Source organism: Panicum hallii, chromosome 6 (assembly GCF_002211085.1).
Source record: "Panicum hallii strain FIL2 chromosome 6, PHallii_v3.1, whole genome shotgun sequence".
Classification (NCBI taxonomy): domain Eukaryota; kingdom Viridiplantae; phylum Streptophyta; class Magnoliopsida; order Poales; family Poaceae; genus Panicum; species Panicum hallii.
Window position 1 is genome coordinate 39,340,973 of NC_038047.1, and position 22,171 is coordinate 39,363,143.

Sequence of the window (22,171 nt, forward strand, 5' to 3'; positions counted from 1 at the left end):
ACGCGGAGAGAACACCGGGTCATCCGGTTGTCTCTTCCGCGCGCGCGGCTAGCGCGCTTTCCCCTTGGCGCTCAACTGCTGACGGGCGAGTCCTCACCAACCGGCCGGCCCATGCCTCTCTAGGTCGCCACCTTCCCGGTTGTCGTTGTTCCCATGGCTTCTTCTTCTCACCGCGTAAAATTTGGTCTCCTTGATTCTGAGTTTGGAACTTCGACTGGACTTTGATCCTACCATACTGGCTGGATCCTCACGAATTCGCGACTGCTGATGAGTTGGTATTGCTAAATCTCCAGAAATTGAGACCAGACGCTTGAGGAATTACTGGTTAGTTTTCACTGATATGATACGAATGTTTGCATCTTGTTCCATCAAGATCCTGGGTTGAGCGAGTACAAAAAGTTCATCAGCAGACAGGCAAACAGACGCCCACTGGGACAGAAGCAGCGGCAGCAATCACGGGCGCCCTGAACACATCTGCTTGTTCCGCTCTGAACCTGGCCCCAGTGTTTGGCATGGACATGTTGCATCCTGTGCGACCAGCGGAACTTGCGAAGCAAAGCCTGTCAGCATTGCGGTCCACGGCCTCTAGGGTTCCTACCCAGTAGCCACAACTTTTGTCTGCCTACTTCGTCGTCGCATCAAACAAACAGGCCTGCCGCCACGATCGCGACGAGCCCGATTGCTCCTTGCATGTCCTATGTTCATAGCGCTGGCGACTGAAGTCGCTTGTCAGAGTCAAATTTTCATGTCGGTCAGATTGTTCGTTTTGGACTAAGGTAAAGAACAGAAACTGCTCTTTCAGACGCGAAGTAGAATAGCCGTGCCGGACCACAGCAAGTTGTGATGGACTGGTACTGATCTTGTACTCTTGTACCATCGCTATGCACCAAGCATTGGTTGGTAAATGTCCAGTTCATCACTCCATATCCTAGTATAACATCAGCCTCTCAGTTCTCAAGCTGCTGCTTCTGCTTGGCATCTCTGACGGGCCACGTTTACTTCTTTCTACACGTTGAGTATGACCATGTGACGAGTGACCTCAAGGTTGCAACTAATAACTCTCTCCTTTATTTGTAGCCAACTTAAAATGATTTGTACCCTTAGTCACCCTATAATCCTTTTACACTTTTTTATCGCTATCGAGTCTGGTTCAAGTAAACTACAAAATTTCCAAACCTGACTCAAAGATCAGGGTTTGATTATCGTGCCGGCATCGTTTAATTATATTTATACCTAACAAGAAAAAGTAAGATTTGTTTCGCTTTTAGTTACTGGCATAACGATGAATTATATTACCCTGCAACAACTGCACTTGTCGTTTCATTCTGTTGGATGACATGCTACTGCTTGGTGCTGGTTGTGGTTGGTTTCTGACCGCATCATCTGATCCTCTCTTCTTCTAGAGGCATATCAAGAACAAACGACCTACTAACAAGACGTACAAACCAAGATTTGTCTTTCTCTAAATCCCCTGCTAACCACTCTCATCACAGGCTCTCCAAAAAGTTTTTGCCAGTAAAGAACAAAAAGATGAAATCCTTTCAAAGAAAAAGGAGGTAAAGATCTTGAACTACTTTTTACCTTTCAGAGAGCTGAGGTCGGTTTCCACTGACATCACCATTTCAACGCCTAATAACTTCCTACAACCACCGGCGATCCCGACTCGTTCCTCGATCATCTTGGAATCAACATGGTGGCTCTGCATGATCTGAATTTTCGGCGAGGGCTAGAAGGATGCTACCAGCAGTTAAGTGATCGCTGAAACTAAAGTCTAGTGCTAGATTCAGCTAATGTTCTGGGCTATTCTTCCTAGCGTGCTGGAAGTCCTTGTTCTTTTCTGCAGAATTTCAAGATCCGTTTGACGCGGTTCCATGCACGAGTGGTCTCCATCAGATCAATCAGCGCCGAGATTAACGTCGTGCTGACTAAAATTCTTCTGCTCTGGTTTGTTCTGATAGAGCCTATGATGTTTCAGAGTGCATATACGCCAGAGAATAAGAACAAATATTCAGAGTAGGAACTTATAAAACCATGCAATAGGTTACAGAATAAGAACAAAAATAAGGCAATAGGCCGGTCATAGTTGTCACACGTTGCCTAGTTAAATGCTGATCAGTCAGACAGTCACCACAGGAATATATCGTAAAAAAAAACTAAGGGGAAAGAAAATTGCTCTGTCGTGCTGGCTTGTACCGAGACAAACGCAAACTGGCCCAAACGATAGGAATCTCCTGTTGCAATGCAGAACAGATGACCCTATGAACGAATCGGCACTAGCAATGGTCTTCCATTAACCGGCTTAATCAAGCATTATCTTGACCAAAGCACATTAGAAAACATAATTATGGATAGGGTTAGGGGCCGCCCCCTAATCTATGGCACTCACTACTGTTGGCTTATGACTAGCACTACCCTGCAAAAAGCCCAACTACTCATTTGCTTGCAAGCCTGAACTTGGCGCTTCTGAATATTGCATGTTGTTTATTTAATTTCTGCGGTTGTGGATACGTGTGGTCAGAGCATAGGCACGCAATGCAGGCGTGCCAAACAGACGGGCACATATAATAGTTCTTATTTTCTCAATGTTGATTTGATCATCCAGTTAACGATTAGGACATGCCTCATGTTTTTATCAAGTGGCTGTGCAAGCATCCTTTTAAGTGCAGCTACATTTTAACTTGTAATGCGGTCCAAAAATTTTGAAATCTCCAATTCTCAACACCTTAAAGCTGAACCGAGAATTTTAACTAGATTCCACCAAATTTACTCTTGTTTTCCCCCAATGTCTCATCTCAATTAGCGAAAATTTTCAGCTTGTTAGAAGCTTTAAGCTCAGTTTAGAAAAACAACTTGACTTAGAAAATCCTTTCCCCGTTGGCATTCCTAATTCCTCCATGGATGGCACCAATGTACAACACATACCTTCTTTTTTGTGAAATGCCCATTCCCAATATTAATTGTAGTATATTGACAAATAAATTACTCTCCCTGTTCCTAATATTGGTCGCCGTTGACTTTTTGATCTTAAGTTTGACCATTCCCATTATACTTAAATATCATTATGTCAATATAATTTTGTGTGTCTTGTTTTGTTACCAAGGGTATTTTAAACATGACTTACACTTGGGTATTTGCACTAAGCTTTTGAATAGACAAATTGCCAAACAATGTGATCAAAAGTTAAGGGTGACGAATATTTGGAAACTGGAAGAAGTACATGTATTCATGAAATTAAAGGTGCATCAGTATGCCCAGTGCTAATCTTATTCACGTCACAAGTATTATCCTTGACCAGACGAAACCCAAAATATGGCGCCGAAACAGTTCGCTACGATGACGCCCACCTGATCATCAGCGGTGTAGAAACGAAGACGAACTTTCTCATGTGCTGTCTACACGTACGACAGCACAGTTCATGATGCATGTCCCGATCCGAAGTGTCCATGACGTTTTGCCTCCTCAGAGCACCATCTCGTTGCATCACCGTTGCTATCAATCTGTGCATCTGTCGATCGGCATTTGGCAGCCTATCTTGTGTGTGTGTGTGATAGTATATTGCACGGAGGTTACATGATTACATCATACGTGACCACTACTCTTTTGGACTGGCACGTTGCCGTCCTAACCTGGATCGAGCGAGAAGACAGACACAACTACTCTCTGGTACGTGTTTGAGCACGCATTTGAAGTGTCAATCATACATGGATTCCGGTGACAGATAATTAAGCGTGGCCCTAGACATCGATGCAATCCTGACAACACAAATTTCATTCCTAGTTTTTATTTCTTTTCTTTTTTTTATTTCGATCATTACTAGTAAAAACATAATAAATTTAAACTTATTAGGAAATTATGTTTTTAGACAAGTGCCCTTGTATATTTTTCCAAATATTCTAACGCGCGCGATACATAGAATGTAATAGCATCAAAGCTTAGATTAATCGGCTGCTCCCTCCATCCTAAAATATAAAGCATTTTAGTTTGTACTAAGTTAAAGTAGTCTAAGTTTGACCAAATTTATAGAGAAGAATATTAACATCTAACGCATCAAATAAGTAAATTATAAAAATATATTTTATAATGGACTAAATATTCTCATTTGACATTCAAAATATTATTATTACTCTTTTCTATAAATTTGGTCAAACTTACAACAGTTTGACCTATGACAAATCAAAATGCCATTATATTTCAGGACATGCTTATTTGATTCGAGGCAGTGTATAATCTAAAAATTGATATACCAGAAGTACCCCTCACATAAAGTCATACCTATGTATGAGACGCATATGGTGATTGGTAACAGTAGTAGGCTAACTAATATGCTATATAATAGGCATGTTCTCAAAACAAGTACTACATTATCCTTGGAATTAAACAGAGGGATTTGTGTTCGAGGAAAAAGAAAAACCATGCTTGCTTGATCATGCAAGCTTTGCCTTACATGAACCTACAGAAAAAGGATATATAGTTATGAATCTTTTTCCAGGAGATAACAGTATAAGTCTTAAGCCTATCATTGTGAAGTGAAAGCCAAATTAAATCTCGAGGTGGCATCATATTCTTTTTTAATTTAAAAATTGGCGCTCGAGTCTATCCATGGATCCTAAAAATCCCACTTACGATGCCTCTAGTGTGTGAAAATTTTTGTTCATCGTCTTGTACTCTTGTGCCAAGAATTTGTAGCACGTACGGTAGCAGGCTTGTCCACGGAGCTTGCGTACTCTGGATATACGCGCATGCATATACGGATATACACGCACAGATTCCTAGTACTTATCATCGCCCAATCGATGGATGGAGTCATCGTTTCGAAGCACAAATACGCCTGATACGATTTCAGAGAATTTGTTTGCTTGTTTTTTCAGAAAGGAATAATTGTCCTAATTCTCGCGAACTGAACAGAAGGAATCGCCACATTAATTCTTGGCCGATTAATTGATTTCAGCTGTCGATTTAATGGTCGATCGCGTGCTCATGAGCGGACTCGATTTCATTGGTTAGCCCCCGAAAGGATCGATAAGCATGTGGCAACAACTAAAGAAGGCCCTCTGTTGTATTGCCATGTGAATGATGATTGTCATGCTGCCCCATGGAGAAAAGCAGGAAAGATAGATTAGGGCTTTAAACCCAGGTTCACATGCAAAGTATGTACACGCCATTGCTTCAAGAAAGCATGCAAATTAAATGTTTTGTTCTTTTTGGAGGGAAATGCAAGTCCTGTAAGCTAGAGCTCTCTAAGCAGCACAGGATGATTCTAGGAAGCTCTGCCAAACGGCAGTTTGCTCGAAACCGAATCACTTCGATGTGATGCTGAGAAGTGATTCTATGAAATGAACTACGGTCGCTGAAAAAAGCTAGTTTCTCCTGATTCTTCATTTAACGTCCAAAACCACTTCCTCCATATAGTTTATCTTAGAGAACCACCGTAATGACTCCTTCAAAAAGTCACTTCCAAAGGATCTCTTCCGAACAAGCCCAGGTGTCACTGTTAAGTCATGCACATTTTCTCTCCAGAGGACTCATGCGTATAATCCTGCCCTGCTATAGGGATAGGGGATCTGTGTGACCCAACTAATCGATTGCTCATGAGGTTGGCAACGCCGTGCAACCTCTCTGAACACGCGGCAAACAGACTCTAATGGCCAATTTACCCTTGAAGACAGGAAGCACCATGGTTCTCTTCAGATGCTGAAAGGAAGATGTCGATCGTCTGCAAATGCAAGCACCTGTCGAGATCGAGGCAGATTTGCTATCGGCCATGGCAGCCGTGCTCCTCACGCTGCCTCTGCGGCTATGCTACCTCGTCACTCCATCAGCGTCGGTCCGTTACGCCGTGGCTTTCATAACAGAGACGCTGGCCGCTGTCAGCTCCAACGGCGAGGCCATCATGCTTGGTTATAGGTGAAAAAAAAGGCTAACCAATTTTCACCCCCTACAATCACACGCTGAAGGGTCTTAATCACTGTGCTGTGCCTCCCTGTTCCGACATATGGGCGCCATGGAAGTCGATGCCGATCGAGCTGGGGCTGGGAGCAGCGCGCATTTTAGCCGCTTCTGCAGGCAAGGCTACAGGCGTAGCAGTTCAGTGCAGAACTGCAGCAGATGCAGCCAAGCAGCTCAGTGTAGCTAGCTGCTGGATTCAGCATTCCAGCCCAAGCAAGCAGAGGACACTGGTAGTGGTAGCTCAGCTTATCATCCTGCAGACAGGCAGATAGCACTTGCGAAGAATTCAGCGGGTGCAGTCATGCAGGGGCTCACCGTTCTTCCCGTGCACTACACGTTTTCAGACCTGAGTCTTGTATGTTGCAGTTGCTTTTTTTTTTCTGAAAGATTTGTTGCAGTTGCTTTTGCAACCTCAAAACTGTAGCACAATCTGCAGACTGACATGGGCTAATTTGTCTGCACGATTTTCAAATTCCTGGGGCTGACCCAAGATCAGAGTGCGCAATTTGGTCTGATCCTCCAACTTGCTCGGGTCGATTTCAGTGCTTGCTGCGTCACCGGCTGCCGCAGTTGATCACTGCACATTCAGTTGCCAACAAAACAAGAACAGAAACATACCAAGGAAGTAGGTAGCCATGTCAGTTAGCTACTCACAATGCAATCTCATCGCGAAATTTTCACGAGAACATTGTATAAGTTGTATCTTGTTCTTGAAACGAAATTGTATAAGTTTTATCAGATAGACAGTCGAACACTCAAATTTTGGAGTAAAGATAGTCGAATTTTCGGGAACAAATTCCAGCGTTGCCAGCATGGTTTTGCAAGATACGAAGCCCTCCATGGCCTCTGTACGAGCTACGTAGATGAAGGCCCGTGTCACACGACACCCACCGTTTGCCTACTTTTATCCGGTCCGCTTGGCAGCGTCCGCGACTCGGCGCACCGAATCCCAACCACCGGTCGCGGCGCCGAACGCCCGGCATTATACATCGCCCGGCCTGCCCGGCTCTCATCGCCTCCCAGCTCAGCGCTGCTCGCGACAAGCAGGTGATCACCTGAGCTGAGCAGGGGCGAGGCCAGCCGAGCAGAGCGGCGTTCCGGGCCGCGGGGACATGCTGCGGGGGCAGCAGGGGCGTCGGGAAGAAGCCTAGCTAGCTAGGGGGCCATGTGGGCGCCGTCGCGGGGGTCGTCGTCGGGGAGCGGGCGGCGGACCTGGCGCCGGCGCATCGCGGACTACCTCGCCGACGACCAGACCGACGCGTCAGACAATGAGTCGTTCATCACGGCGCACAGCGACGAGTTCGGCGCGTCCACGTCCGCCGCGGGAGGCGGAGCCGGTGCGGAGGGAATGCTGCCGGCGTTCCTCGCGGATCAGAGCGACCTCGTGGAGGTCATGCTGGAGCTGGACGAGGAGTCCATGGTGGTGCGCAGCGTCACGCCCACCACCGCCGCGCTCTACGGGCCCACGTCGCTGGCCGGCGGCGGCACTCGCACGCCGGACGGCGCGCGGAGCCTGAGCCGGTGCTCGTCGACGTCATCGCGGATACGGAGGAAGTTCGCGTGGCTGCGGTCGCCGTCGCCGTCGCCGTCGCAGCGGCACCCGCCGCCGCCGGCCCCCGCCGCGGCGTCCGACCAGCAGGCGGTGCGGGAGGCGGCGCTGGCGGCGCGCGAGAGGCGGCGCGTCCAGGCGCGGCTGAACCGGTCGCGGTCCGGGGCCCGGCGCGCGCTCAAGGGCCTCCGGTTCATCAGCCGCACCACGGGGTCCTCCTCCGCCGACGCCGGCGGCGGCGACCTCTGGCGCCGCGTGGAGGAGCGCTTCAACGCGCTCGCGCGCGACGGCCTCCTCGCCCGCGACGATTTCGGCGACTGCATCGGTACGTGCGAAGAATCCTCCGCCGCCCGTGGCCAGGATTGTTGTCGGCGCGATCACCGTGACGGCATTGGCGCGGCTGGCTGCAGGGATGGTGGACTCCAAGGACTTCGCGGTGGGCATCTTCGACGCGCTGGCGCGGCGGCGGCGGCAGAACCTGGAGCGGATCAGCAAGGAGGAGCTCTACGACTTCTGGCTCCAAATCTCCGACCACAGCTTCGACGCGCGCCTCCAAATCTTCTTCGACATGTACGCTCTACCCCACCACTCAACTATCCTGTTGCTCTGTTCATGAATCCTAGAGCTCCTTCACCCCCGATCGTTCAACACAAGTTCTTGCTGCTTGCTCATGGCGTTCTTGGCATGAAAATCAAATTCTTTTTCGAATTCAGGGTGGACACCAACGTGGACGGCAGGATCACGAGGGAGGAAGTGCAAGAGGTAATCGAGTTGAGCTCACTGGATTAATCAGTCGACAGAGTTTCGTTATCAGTAGTTTTTTTTTGAGGAAATCGTTATCAGTAGTTGAAAGTAACATGCCAGTATCACTGGCACTGCTGTAAGCCTGTAACTATCACCTTGGGAGAGTTTACGCATGGAATTTCACTGTGCCGGTAATTAAATTTGATTTCGAGCGTGTGGTTAACTACAAAAAAGTTTTTTTTTTTACTTTCCCCTTAGCTGATCGTCCTGAGCGCGTCGGCGAACAAGCTGTCGAAGCTCAAGGAGCAGGCGGCGGAGTACGCCGCCCTCATCATGGAGGAGCTCGATCCGGAGAACCTCGGCTACATAGAGGTACACTGTATATGCACGTGCAAATACACCCACCCGTTGCTGCTGTACGCGCCCACGTGTCGGTAGACTTCTCGCTGACCCGCCACGTACGCAGCTGTGGCAGCTGGAGGCGCTGCTCCTGCAGCGCGACACGTACATGACCTACAGCCGGGCGATGAGCAGCGGCAGCGCGGCGCAGTGGAGCCAGGGCCTCAGCGCCGGCGGCGCGGGCGGGCAGCAGCCGCCGCCGGGGCAGCAGCAGCAGCAGGTTTGCGCGCGGATGCGGCGGCGGTGGAGCCCGCGGCGCGCGGCGGCGAGGGCGCGCGTGGCGATGGCGGAGTGCTGGCGCCGCGCGTGGGTGCTGGCGCTGTGGGCGGCCGCGATGGCGGCGCTGTTCGCGTGGCGGTTTGTGCAGTACCGGCGGTCGGCGGCGTTCCGGGTGATGGGGTACTGCCTCCCGACGGCCAAGGGCGCCGCCGAGACGCTCAAGCTCAACATGGCGCTCGTGCTCCTCCCGGTCTGCCGCAACACGCTGACGTGGCTGCGCTCCACCTGGGCGCGCTACTTCGTCCCCTTCGACGACGGCATCGCCTTCCACAAGGTAATATATATGCGCTCTCTGCGCGCTGCCGCTGACACGCGGGCGCCTTAGCAGCGAGTATATTTTTTGTTTTGCGTCGGGGGCTGGGGGCGGCCGTCGCCGGCCGGTCGCCGTCGGTGGCGAGGCGCCGGCGGCCGTCGCCGGCGCCTTGCGTCGCGCGGCCAATCATTGGGCCGCTGCCGCGTGGGGCCTGGCGGGCTTGGATCTCGTGCGGCTTTGCCGCGTGACTTTTTCGGCTCTCGGGCGCGGGCGGGCCGTGGCGTAGTACCTAGCGTACTTTGGGCTCGCGGTGGGCCCTCGCAAAATTTCAGATCCGACGAAAGTCGCCGAACCGACAGGGTTCTCCGCTGCCAGGTGGGCCCCGTCCACCCCTCCTGGAGAAACGCGTTGAAAATGTGCGCGCAATAGGCGTTGATCCACGTCGCGTTGCGTTTGGTCGTGCAAACAGTGAGCTTGCTATGATTTGGTCGGGCTAAATACAATGCCAAGCTTAAATGTTGGTTTCAGTGTTCAACATGTGCACTATTCAGTATTCACCTTTACTTCAGCCATTTCACCGGCAAAAGTTCAACCTAAAAAACCGTTAATTCGATAAAAAAAACTAGTTTACGTACGTCTACACCATCTTAATTTTTTTGTTGCTATTTTCTGATTTTTTGAAAAGCTATTGATATACAGTATCTGTTTTAAAAAATACTTTCAGCATGTTAAAACTATATTTCCTACATGCAATTAGGCTAGTCTCAATGCATGAAACTTTGCACAGTTACCAAGAGCAAAAACTTAATAACTGAGCCGGGGAAGTGCCATGGGGATGAACTTCTCTCACATCCCAAGAAACTCTGCCTTCTCTTTTCCTCGTAATACGAGCACATCAGCAAAATTTAGTGCCCATGAAACTTTTATGAAACTCCATTGAGTCTGGTCTTAGTGGTTAGACAACTAACACAGTTGCTAATAAATATTTCAATTGAGGAATGCGATTAGCATGACAAGACGGCAAGTGTGGAGAAGCAGATTTCCTGGGCCCGGCCCTCTGATTTGATGCCGCGTTTGCCACTTGTTATTAACGCCTCGATTCCTTTCTTAATGCGGAGCCCTAGAGATGCATTACATCTCGTCTTAGCGTGCGGTCATCATCAACCATCACGACCCACGCGAACATCCACTAATTATAATCATTTTGTCATTACTAATTACTCATGAATCATGATAGATCTTCTTTTTGTTTGAAATAAAAAAAATAAAATTGAAAGAGTTTAAAATGAAAAAGGTTGAGGTGGTTTTTTACTTTTACCATGTACTGGGAGTTTGATGCAGATCATCGCGACGGCGATCGCGCTGGGCATCTGCCTGCACGCCGGGAACCACCTGGCGTGCGACTTCCCGCGGCTGATCGCGTCGGGGCCCGACGAGTACCGCCTCGTGGCGCGCTTCTTCGGCCGGGACCGGCCCACCTACCGGGGCCTCCTCGCCGGCGCCGAGGGGGTCACGGGGATCGTCATGGTCACGCTCATGGCCGTCTCCTTCACCCTGGCCACACGCCCCTTCCGGAAGCGGGAGGAGATGGCGGCCAACAAGGGCGGCGGAAGGCGGCGGCTGCGGCTCCCGTTCCCGCTGGGCATGCACCTCGCCGGGTTCAACGCCTTCTGGTACTCGCACCACCTGCTCATCGTCGTCTACCTCCTGCTGCTCGTCCACGGCTGGTTCATGTTCCTCGTCGACAGGTGGTACCAGAGGACGGTGAGCTTCTTCGCTTCCCTTCCAACATCTAGCCCTGCTGGTTGGTGGCCTGTTCAGGTCGGATCGGACCTGGACCGTATCTGCTTAGCATTAAGCCAGCGTGCTTGTCAGCTGGCCAATCAATCACTTTTGCATCAACCTTGTTGGGTTAACGGATAGAGGCAGCTTAATTGGTGTGGGGCATAGCCATTGCCATGGCCTCTGCACCCGTACCATCAGGGATCATGAATGAACTGCTGATCCGTTGGGCCAGCTAATTAGCCAGTAAGAGCGTTTTGATGTGTCGTTTCGGATACGCGTACACGTCTGTCTCCGGAAGTGGACGGGATCCACCATCACTTGCATAAAATCTATATGAAACAATATAATATTATTTTTTAAAAAGAATAGTCATGTTGTGAAATATTTTTTTCATGTTAAAGTTTATATCTAAGTAAAACTTTAGATATTGTGACTAAAGCTAAAAATTGGCTCTTTTTTTCAGCACCACATTTGTCAAAGGCTCAAAGCCCATAGCATTTTGTTTTGTCTAGAATCTAGACCGCACATGGCCATGCAAACAGGAGTTTTGACTTGACCATCAGCCACAAATAGTGAATGTGATCATTGTTCAACGACATGTAGACTTGCATGGTTGACACCCATGGCATGGGCAATGTGGTCTCCTCCACATTTACAAGAGTACACTCGCTTTAGACTTGTGATGAATCTGGCTTTGATTGTTCTGTTTCTGATCCCTTGCACAGTCAGCAACGATTGCGAATTGCCTGATTTTTTTAAAAAAATAAAACTTTTTGCATCGCCACATGTTGGCTGGACAATGCTACAATGATTGTAGTGACCAGACCAAGCTAGGAGTGTTCGATGTAAAGTTGTCAAGGATGTGGTATCTAGGAATCGATTCGCACAAAAAAAAAGGGAAGATGCTGGGAATCTGACAGCTGCCGAACTGTTGAGTGGTTGAATGTTCTTGATTCAGTTCAAATTAACCTGTACTATTTTACTTGGATCTTGGAACAATGTTGTATGCTAAAATGTTAGCACTGTAACTGAGCATTGCTTTCTGCACTCTCTTTTCACCCATGTTTTTGCATGAAATTTAGTGGCACAGTCTTCAGTTTATCTGAACCTCTTTATTCTCTCTTAATGTAACGGAGCAGTTCTCCTACAAGAAACTTGATGCTAACAGTGTGATCCCTTTGGTCATCTCCAGACATGGATGTACATTTCTGTACCGCTGGTGCTTTACGTCGGGGAGCGGACGCTACGTGCCTTCAGATCCAAGGCGTACGCTGTTAAGATCCTCAAGGTAACTGAATCATCCAAGAGCTCATCTAGCATCTCATTATCTGGATGTCAAGCATCAGTCGGAACACTCACTGACAAAAAAACGATCACCCTATCATCGTCAGTTGGTCGAAAAGACAAGCAGAGTGTAATATGCACCCAGGGGCATGTGCAGATTTGGTTTAGTCGTCAGTTGTCTCTTGCAAATTGTTGCAACCACCATTGCCCTTTGGAGAATGGAAGGTTTCAGAGTCATATGGAAGGTTCTGGCATGTGGACAGTAAGATGGGGGATATGGTGCTAGGTCATGGTGGCACTAGGATATGTAATGAGGTCATGTAGGCTTAACTGAACATTTGTCTCATTTAGAACAACTGCCCATCACTAGCTAGTCACTTCATGTCAAAAGTCTTATCATTTTAGGATGAAACAAGATGAGAAATATTGAACAAATACTGAAATACCTGGTAGATGGAATTAGATAACGAGGTTTATGCATGTTCTTACAGATCTCTTATTCACTCAGGTGTGCCTTCTACCAGGGAACGTCTTGACCATAACAATGTCGAAACCCTACGGATTTCGCTACAGAAGCGGGCAGTACATATTTCTCCAGTGTCCAACAATATCTCCATTTGAATGGTATGCTTGACTCTTCATTCATCAACCACCCTTGCCGCCAATATTCGCCGTTTGGTAATTAGTACAGTTATCCCTGACACTTTTGCACACTTGCAAGGCATCCTTTCTCCATCACTTCAGCTCCTGGGGATGACTACATCAGTGTCCACATCCAGACCAGGGGAGACTGGACTCAAGAGCTCAAGCGCATCTTTGTCGAGAACTATTTCACACCGAGCGTGCCGAGGCGAGCCGCGTTCGGGGAGCTAGGCGTGGCAGAGCAGAAGAGGTTCCGTGCACTCTCCAACCGATCCTGTTCCTCTTTTTGTCTGTTTAATCCCAGCCTGATGTAATGAAACTGAGCAACGCCTTGCCTCTGATGCAGTCCGCCAAGGTTGCTGGTCGATGGCCCCTATGGCGCCCCTGCGCAGGATTTCAGGAACTATGATGTGCTACTCCTCGTCGGCCTCGGGATCGGCGCCACGCCTTTTATCAGCATCCTGAGAGATCTGCTGAACAATATCAAGCTTGCTGATGAGCTGATGGTACAGTTTCGCCTGTAGAATCCAGTTTCAGCTTTATGTGACTAAATCTTGCTTGCCTGACTTGTCGCTCTTGTCTGAACCTTTCAGGACCTGGCAATGGAGACCAGCAGGTCCGAGGACAGTGCCAACAGCTTCGGCGTGTCCACGGCGACCAGCAGCAACAAGAGGCGGGCGTACCGGACAAGCTGCGCGCACTTCTACTGGGTCACAAGGGAGCCGGGATCATTCGAGTGGTTCAAGGGGGTGATGAACGAGGTCGCTGAGATGGACAAGAAGGTGAAGTCTCTGTCCTTTCCGTGTGCCTTGTCCCTGCAAATGTTGATGTATTTATGAGTTACGATGGGGTTCCTGATGGCTCAAGCAGGGTGTCATTGAGCTGCACAACTACCTGACAAGCGTGTATGAGGAGCGTGATGCAAGGACGACACTACTGTCAATGGTACAAGCCCTGAACCATGCCAAGCATGGTGTAGACATTGTATCAGGCACAAGGGTAAACACATTTTATTTGAGCAAACAGAGAATCATGATCAATCTGGGAGGAATTTGATGAACATGATTGCAAATTGAACATGTGATTTGTACTCACGTTTCAGGTCAGGACACATTTTGCAAGACCAAACTGGAAAGAAGTCTTCACAAGAATAGCTTCCAAGCACCCGAATTCCACAGTTGGTAATATTTTTAACTTTCTCCCCCTCAAATAACCACTAGCAATTTAGCATGCCTCAAGAGATTGTAGTTCTTGATCATAAGATTTTATTATGGATGCAGGGGTGTTTTACTGTGGGAGACCTACACTTGCCAAAGAATTGAAGAAACTGTCACTTGACATGAGCCACAGAACAGGAACACGCTTTGATTTTCATAAGGAGTACTTCTGATAGAGAATGCACTCCTGAATTTCATAGTAGTAGTAGATACCGATAAAACAGCCACGAATTTTGCATAGATGCAAACTGACCCTCTTCACCATATGTAAATGTAGATAGTATAAGGCAGAGGGTAGTTAGAAGCATTTTTCTTAACAAAATGAGAGGGTAAAAAACTAAATATATGCCGTGGTGTTCTCAGACAGAGACAGGCATTGGTTACTACAGGTATACATGTATAGCTCATAGCTACTCATTGTATGCTAAGCATACAAGAGACTGAGGCCACCAATCTGAATGTATATCATTCAATTAGTTGTTCATGGTTACTTTATTACTCACTGGCATTGTGCAGAAATCAAATCGGTTCTTCACTTATGCCTCAGATGATGAACCAACTAGCATGCCGGCACAGGTTTGTATTAGTTGAGGCAGATGCACTCCATATAGCATTCAATAAACACTATGTCATATGAAATTATACCAAGAAGCATTACTTGCAATGAATTGATGATCAATTACAGTTTGACACGAGTAACAATGTATCTATATATATATGTTTAGAGCTAAAACAGACAAAGTTAAAACTGCTCGCTAGCCCTAACCCAAGGTCAGCAGGAGAAACAAGACTTCAGTCTTCATGTAGTACTTACACCAATGAGATCACCAGACAAGGTCTGATAAGGTCAAAAAAACTCGATCTACACATAAGTTTAGTTGATGAAGTATGCCGCATCAAGAGCATCTTGTGCAGAAATTCTCTGCAAACAAAGAAAGGCAACAATTATTGGACGGTTTGTAAACAAACTTCAAAGAAGGTGTCATGCGTATAGCAGGTCCAATCACACTCCTAAAGACGGTCAGAAAAAAAGCTGATACGAAGTTCCATCAGTTAGCGTGTTTCATATGAACCTCAGATAACAAATTAAATCTTGATAACATAGATCGTGCGAAATAGAACATACCTGTGTAGGATTAAGGATCAACATGCGTTCAATTAAATCGACAGCATGATAGTCGAAGCTGTAGAGAATTTTTGGCCACATTAAATTCAAACCTTAAAAGAAACTAATAACTACTCAATACATAGGTGTAAACAAATAGTAAGTGGATTACTTCTGTAACATATCTCTCAGGCGTCGCTTGGTAGGCGTCACAGGATGGATAGCCATAGTCTTGTACAATGGTAGCTTGGATACACCTGGCCAGTTTTCCTCATTTGGAGATCCACAGAGTTCAAATATTTTGGACAGCTGGTCTTGCTGAAACAATACAAGCATCTGTCAAGGTTTTATGCACAAGTACTCAAGCTATACTTGAGGAAATATTATAGAACAGCATACCAGTTCGCATAGTTTCTACAAATTGGCAGTCAAAAATATAATATATAAGATCATAATAAGTTATTAACGTCCAATTTGTTTAAAAGTGGCCCAAAGAAAAGTACTGAACTTTGATAGTCCAAAGAAACATATCTAATCTTTCAAAGATTCGTATAGCTAGCTGCATATTCTACAAAACTAATAACTCCCCACGGATTTTTAAGTGGATACCAGTGGTAATGGAAAAGGGATGACAGAACAAAATAGGACAGATAGGGATCATCACACTAATTCAGTAATAACAACAGACACACAGGAGCTAAAAAGTTCAATTTGTGCATGAAGCCAAACCCCATCACATATTCACATATAAAGTTCAAAATTCAAAATCTAGTAAATAATAATTCACAGATTATATCGTAAATAGCACCAGGAGCAAGAGCAGAAGAAAAGAGAGAAAAACGATTGACATCATACCTCCGTTCTGCCAGGAAACAATGGTTTTTTAAGCAAAAATTCAGCAAAAATGCAACCAACAGACCAAATATCCACAGCTTCAGCATAATTTGTGGCACCAAGAAGCAACTCCGGGGGTCTATAATAATGGAAAAAGTTGTGTTGGCATAAGTGCGAAAAAAGTGGCCAAAATATGCTGGGCAAGAGAAATATTTTTAGAGTTATGGGTAAGAGAAATATGTCATGAGGCTATTTTCCCTGATTCCTCATTCCACTTACCGGTACCATAAAGTGATGACATGATTTGTCAAAGTTCCTTCTCTAGTAAATGGCCTTGCAAGGCCAAAATCAGCGAGCTTCAAAAGCTTACCACCACTTATTAGAAGATTAGCCCCTAGAAACAAATAAGGAATTCTGAAATAAGAATACCAGAGAGGTAAAGCTTGAATTTAAATCCAAATAGAATAAACCTTTGATATCACGATGAAGTACATTATTGACATGGCAGTAGTGCAATCCTTTTAGCAGCTGGCCCATATAAACCTAAACAAATGGAATTTTGTCAATGATACATTTTAAGAAGAGCAGCAATGACACATCTCACTGTTAATTCTATTTTTTGAGTAAGTATATTAGAGTACCTTGACTTGGGATGGGGTACTATGGTGCAATACTTTCTTCAAATCATGGTCCATGTATTCAAAAACCATATAGATATCTCCCCTATACATCTGATTATTATCTGTATATGTTTAACACAGTTCACAGGATAAAATATATGCAGTTTAAATCAATTAAAAGGGCAAATAAATCAATCATCGTGAACCACATAAATGAAGAATATAAGCAACCAAACAAAAGAGAACTTAGTGATGTACCTGATCCTCCTGTTCCATGTGCAGAACCTGAGAAAATTTTAAAATGGTTAAGCAAAGCCATAATACTCTATTGCATATCTAGAAATGACTAGATGAATATTTGTTACCAGGAGATACTACAATCTCTTTCAATCTGATGATGTTCTCATGATCCAGCTTTTTTAATAGTTTAATCTCACGCAAGATTTGGCGTGGAAACTACAGAGGCACTGAACAGTTTAGATTGGTCTACAATATGCTTGTTAATCATAAAAAGGAATATTATTAGCTTTGTTGAGATCATAAAGCTTACCCCTTCTTTGCCATCATCCAGTTTTATTTTCTTAAGTGCTGCTCTTTCCCCAGTAATAATATCCACAGCCTCAAATACCTCGCTGAGATTTGTAGGAAAAAGACATGGCAGTGACAGATTAGGCAGTTACACAGATCATACATACGTATATAGTAGCAAAAGCTTTGCCAGCTTCAAGTTTGACGGTGATGAAATACAATCTACGGAAAGGATGGTGGACAACTCCTTTTATTTTATTTTTCTCATCAGCAAATGATACTAGGCATAAGAAAGAATACCAAAACTAGAAAGTTAGCATTTTATTTCAGAGAGCTTAAGACACAATGGGAGATCATTATAGCCCACCTGATTCAGTGAGAACAGGGTTCTAGAAAGGGCTATAGATTATTGTTAGTGCAAAATACTACCTTATGGCTCCTTTTATTTTCCATGAACGCTACAAATTTCTCAGAAAGTCTAGTTTTTGCCTACCTTATGGCTCCTTTTATCACACCAATGCATACTCATGTTTGCAATTGAAGTGCTTGCATCGAATACCCGTTATAGATATAGAAAGAAAAAAAAGGTAGGCACACTTTAATTGTTTTCCAATGAATATAATTAGACCCTCTAATAGGGAGGAGTTACAGTGGTCAACATAGTAGAGGGTAAGAGACAAGTTATTAGATTCGAGTACTCGAACAAAGCGAACGGGCCTCTAGCTGAATTGGTTAGGTGGCTCTAGTAGCACTCCTCATATTCTAGGTTTGACTCCCCGTGGGAGCAAATTTTAGGCTAGGGTTAAAAAAATCCCCTCATCTGTCCCACACCAAAGCATAGGTCTAAGGCCCAGCCCTGGTCGTTGGTCGTCTCACACGGGCTACGGTGCCGCTGTGTAAGGGTGGGGCAGGGGTTCGGGGGTTTTCTCGACCTGCATGAGAAGGTCTTCTTCTTAGTAAAATACCCCCCCCCCCCCCGGGGGTGGGGGGGTCGGGGTCTTACCCCCTGCAGGTCGAGTTTTAAATACTCGAACAGAAAACTCAACCAACCTAGAAGGAACTAGGTGGCATGGTAAATAGGAAGAAATAGGCAGCCAAATTCGAAACGAAGAGTACTTGAACTTCAGTGCCAGGGTGCAGACCCACACCTCCCATCAATTGAGCTAGGCTCAGTTCCTAAAACATCCAAACACTGAGAGCATGCTTGATTCTTTTGCTAGGCCAGGCTACCTGAGCAAGAATTTCCCAGCCTAGCTGGCCAAGGCTAGGTAAGGAAATGTAGGCGAGTTTGGTTCTCCTGATTACTACTCCAGATTCTTTCTTCCTCTTCTTTCCTTCAACCTCCTTGTGTCAAAAATCACTGCCACGCTGCCATATCGGCTATAATTGGCAATATAAACAACAATTACAAGGAGATGGGCTCATTACTTATCCCTAATAACCATCTCTGTGCACATGAACAAGTGGAAAGAATAAATAAGGAAAAGAAAAGGAGAAAGGAAACCCATTGTCCAAAGTCCATGAGCAATTGATCCATAACTCCAATTCTTCCAAGCAATCAGTCCAGTTAGCTTCTTTGAAGTCAACTAATTTGCTTTGTTTTTTGAGACCACAATCGCTCCTTAGCCATGTGCCAGAACTGCCAGCACCCTAACCCCATCCCTTCCACCTCCTCCCTGGCACTGTGATTAAAGGTCCCGTGGAGAAAGTTCCACTGGGTACCCATTTTGGTTCATATTTGTGCTATAGGACTTCGGTTCAGTTCATGTTTTGAGGCCATATGCTGCTACTGAGGTAACACTGCTGAAGGAGGTGGCCCATTGCGTAGCCTTGCTCGTCCAGGAGAGCCTATTTGGCTCGTATGCACAGGCAAGGATATCATTTCCCAAGCGGGCAAGTTTGCAAAGCGAAGCAAGTTTTAGAGGGCTACTGAACTGCGAAATTTGCCGATCGAGGCGGGATGCTCGTTAGGAACCAAGCATAACCTTGAGTTGCCGGTTAATTGCAAAAGAATTCTTGCAATAAATTAGGATTCAGTATGAATGCTTAAATTTCTTTTCTGTTAAGTAAACTACGGAATTTTCAGAGAGAAGAGGAAGGCTAAAAGCCTAAAGGTTAAGGTAGGAACAATTACATTACTTACAAGAGTGAAAAACTCCTTCCAAGGACAAAGGGAGAAAACTCAAGTATTGAACTATTATTTCCAGTGAAACAGCCAAAGAACCAAGTGGAGGGATACAGGCTAAACCATAACAGTGCCTGTTTCTTAGCCTGAACTATTGCCCAAACGAGTAAAACATCATCTACACAATAAAAGAAATATTGGTTCTTTCTTATCTAAAGAAGGAGTTGCACAGTTGTAGGATGTCATCATGTAATCCCCGATGCCTCCAACTCTCCATCTTAAGTTGTCAAAGCATTGGCCGAAGAGGGTAATTTGACAACATATCTACATTATTTACCGAATGAAATGCTTGTGCTGGTCCTAAAGCGCTCCAAAATATTGATACAAGAATTCAGGAAACCTACTTTATACGGAAGGAGGCCTAGCTAAGAAAATCACAATGGAGAAAACAGCACCGTCAGAATGTCAGGTAAGATGCAAGACGATGTAACTGTGTGATGTTGTAAGCATAAATAAAAGTAAAATGTCTAGTGAAATGCATATAATCAGGTTAGTACCAAACAGTAGGAGATTATCTTTCCTTTTATTAGATTAAAAAAAATGGCATTACCTAACTGCAGTGTACACAGATTACAAATTTCCAAGTTTTCTGTACATCAGAACTTAAATCTATAGTATCCTCCTAACAATTAAGGAGCCTGCAAAGGCATGCTGGCAGGAACACCTAGTGCCCAACAAGGAACCCTAAGAAATAACTAAAGAAATGACTAAATGATTACAACTTTAATGAGCCCCATTAACTGACGGCATCTAGGACGAAGCAACAAAAGCACCGCTGCTCCGAGCACTAGGGACGCCCTACACAAAGCCTCCGCCGACAATTGGCTCCAAGCGCGCCGTGAATCGTGCGACCACGGACCAGATGGATCATCACCACTCCGCCGCCGCCGCCGCCGCCCGTACGATCCCACGGCTACGCTACACACCGTCCACGGCTCAATTGCGGCGCGCGGCTAACAATTCAGGCGGAGCTGGACGGAATGCGGGAGGAATTCTAGCCGGTCAGCCGCGTGCCGGAAAGGGATTTCGGTTCAGCTTCGCTTACCCGTAGGTGCCCTCGCCGATCTTGCGGATGCGCCTGTAGCAGTCGACGGTGCGCGCGCCGGCGGGGGCGTACTCGTCCAGGTTGAGCGCACCCAGCGGCGCCTCCTCGCCGGCCATCGCCGGCGGAGGCCTCTGCGGTGCCGCGGGACTTGCAACCGCTCCGCAGGAGCCTCCGGCGCTTGGGCAGCAGGGGGAAGCGACGGCACGACGCGGAGGCAGCGGAAGCCCCAGGAGAGTGTCCGACGCAAGTCAAAGGCCAGCCGGTCTGTTCCTTCAGGGGCCTGGGCTTGGGCCGCCGCGCCGTCATGACGGCCAGCCCGTTTAGCTCCAATTTGCCAAAAATGCGCAAAGGTTCAAATTTGCCGAAATTTCCCTCTAGGTTCCAAATGAACTTGTCCCATTTGTATTAGAAAATACAATACACTTGAGCAACATATGATTTGGTACAATTTTTTCTCATATATGAAATCCACTAATTTGACAGTGATATTTTATTCAATACACATCTCTATTTTAACATTAACGAACTTGTTGCATTGTTGGAACCCTGCATACTCCATTTGGCAATGGAAATAAGCCCAATGATGTACTCTCTTCATTTTCTTTCTGGCATCCTCATTTGTTTATCAATGATCATTCATCCCCTCAAGAAAGATATCATGGTCTCACATGAGACTAGGTGCTTTGTAAAATCACCTAGGTTGTTGAAGAGCAATTCCAACCCAAGCCACATATTTGCCACCCTATTCTCACAAATAGGGACTCTCATACCTATGTTCATCAGTCTGCTCCAACCGATCTCTCAGATTTACCTCCCTATATTCCATTCACATATCTATTTCATCAATATCATGTAACTAACACATAACCATTTCAATAATTTGACAGACCAAAAGTGTTAAGCTGGAACGTTAGAGGGGTTAATTTAGACACAAAATGGGATTCTATCAGAAAGAAAATTAATGATAGTGGTTGTGATATCATTTGCCTTCAGGAAACAAAAAAAAACTTTTGTTGACTTACAGTTCCTAAAGAAAATCTGCCCAGGCGTTTTTGATAGCTTTGCTTTTGTACCTTCTAGAGGAGCCTTAGGGGGAATGATAGTAGCTTGGAAAAGTGTTTTCTTTGAATGGTCAATGGTTTTCTAAAATGACTTTGCTATGTCCATGGAATTCAAATCTCTTCATACCGGTAACTTTTGGATTCTAACAAACATCTATGCTCCATGCACACCAGAAGGTAAAAAGGAATTTTGTGATTGTTTTTAAAATATTCAAATGCCGGATGAACTGGACTAGTTAGTGGTTGGCGATTTTAATCTTATGCGAGCACCTGAAGATAGAAATAGATCAGGAGGAGACCTTTCGGAAATGCTTCTTTTTAATGAAGCAATTAGTAGCTTGGGCATTACTCTGCAGGGCAAGCTTTTTACCTTGTCCAATAAACAACAACCTCCTCTTCTAGAAAGGATTGACTGGTTTTTCACATCCATTTCCTGGACTATCAATTATCCCAGCACCAAAGCAACAACTCTAGTGGCTGAAGTATCTAATCACACACCTTGTGTCATTGAGGTGTCAACTCAAATCCCCAAAGGGAACGTTTTTCATTTTGAGAACTATTGGATGGAACATGATCTTTTTCTCCAGATTGTCCAACATGGTTGGTCCCTTCCTACCTTTCAAACAGACCTAGCAAAGGTTTTGCCAGCCAAATTTAAGAATCTAAGAAGAGTACTCAGAGCTTGGCAAAAGAAT

General features: G+C 45.9%; 2 protein-coding genes across 2 annotated transcripts; one reads left to right on the forward strand and one right to left on the reverse strand.

Annotated features, from left to right (window-relative positions):
• Window positions 1-6,887: 6,887 nt before the first annotated feature.
• Window positions 6,888-14,593, forward strand: LOC112896721 (respiratory burst oxidase homolog protein E-like). The gene is made up of 14 exons (XM_025964833.1): window positions 6,888-7,820; window positions 7,906-8,065; window positions 8,209-8,257; window positions 8,498-8,611; window positions 8,706-9,191; window positions 10,512-10,934; window positions 12,148-12,243; window positions 12,748-12,863; window positions 12,961-13,131; window positions 13,228-13,387; window positions 13,475-13,663; window positions 13,752-13,880; window positions 13,984-14,062; window positions 14,162-14,593. Exons 1-14 carry the CDS (start codon window positions 7,112-7,114, stop codon window positions 14,269-14,271), a joined length of 2,991 nt encoding a protein of 996 aa, XP_025820618.1. The 5' UTR covers window positions 6,888-7,111; the 3' UTR covers window positions 14,272-14,593.
• A 137-nt stretch (window positions 14,594-14,730) lies between these two features.
• Window positions 14,731-20,651, reverse strand: LOC112896722 (cyclin-dependent kinase C-3). The gene is made up of 11 exons (XM_025964834.1): window positions 20,416-20,651; window positions 17,208-17,289; window positions 17,023-17,113; window positions 16,916-16,942; window positions 16,679-16,779; window positions 16,508-16,580; window positions 16,317-16,431; window positions 16,059-16,176; window positions 15,376-15,521; window positions 15,225-15,282; window positions 14,731-15,020 (listed from the first exon to the last, which is right to left on the reverse strand). Exons 1-11 carry the CDS (start codon window positions 20,529-20,531, stop codon window positions 14,973-14,975), a joined length of 975 nt encoding a protein of 324 aa, XP_025820619.1. The 5' UTR covers window positions 20,532-20,651; the 3' UTR covers window positions 14,731-14,972.
• Between the last annotated feature and the right edge of the window lie 1,520 nt (window positions 20,652-22,171).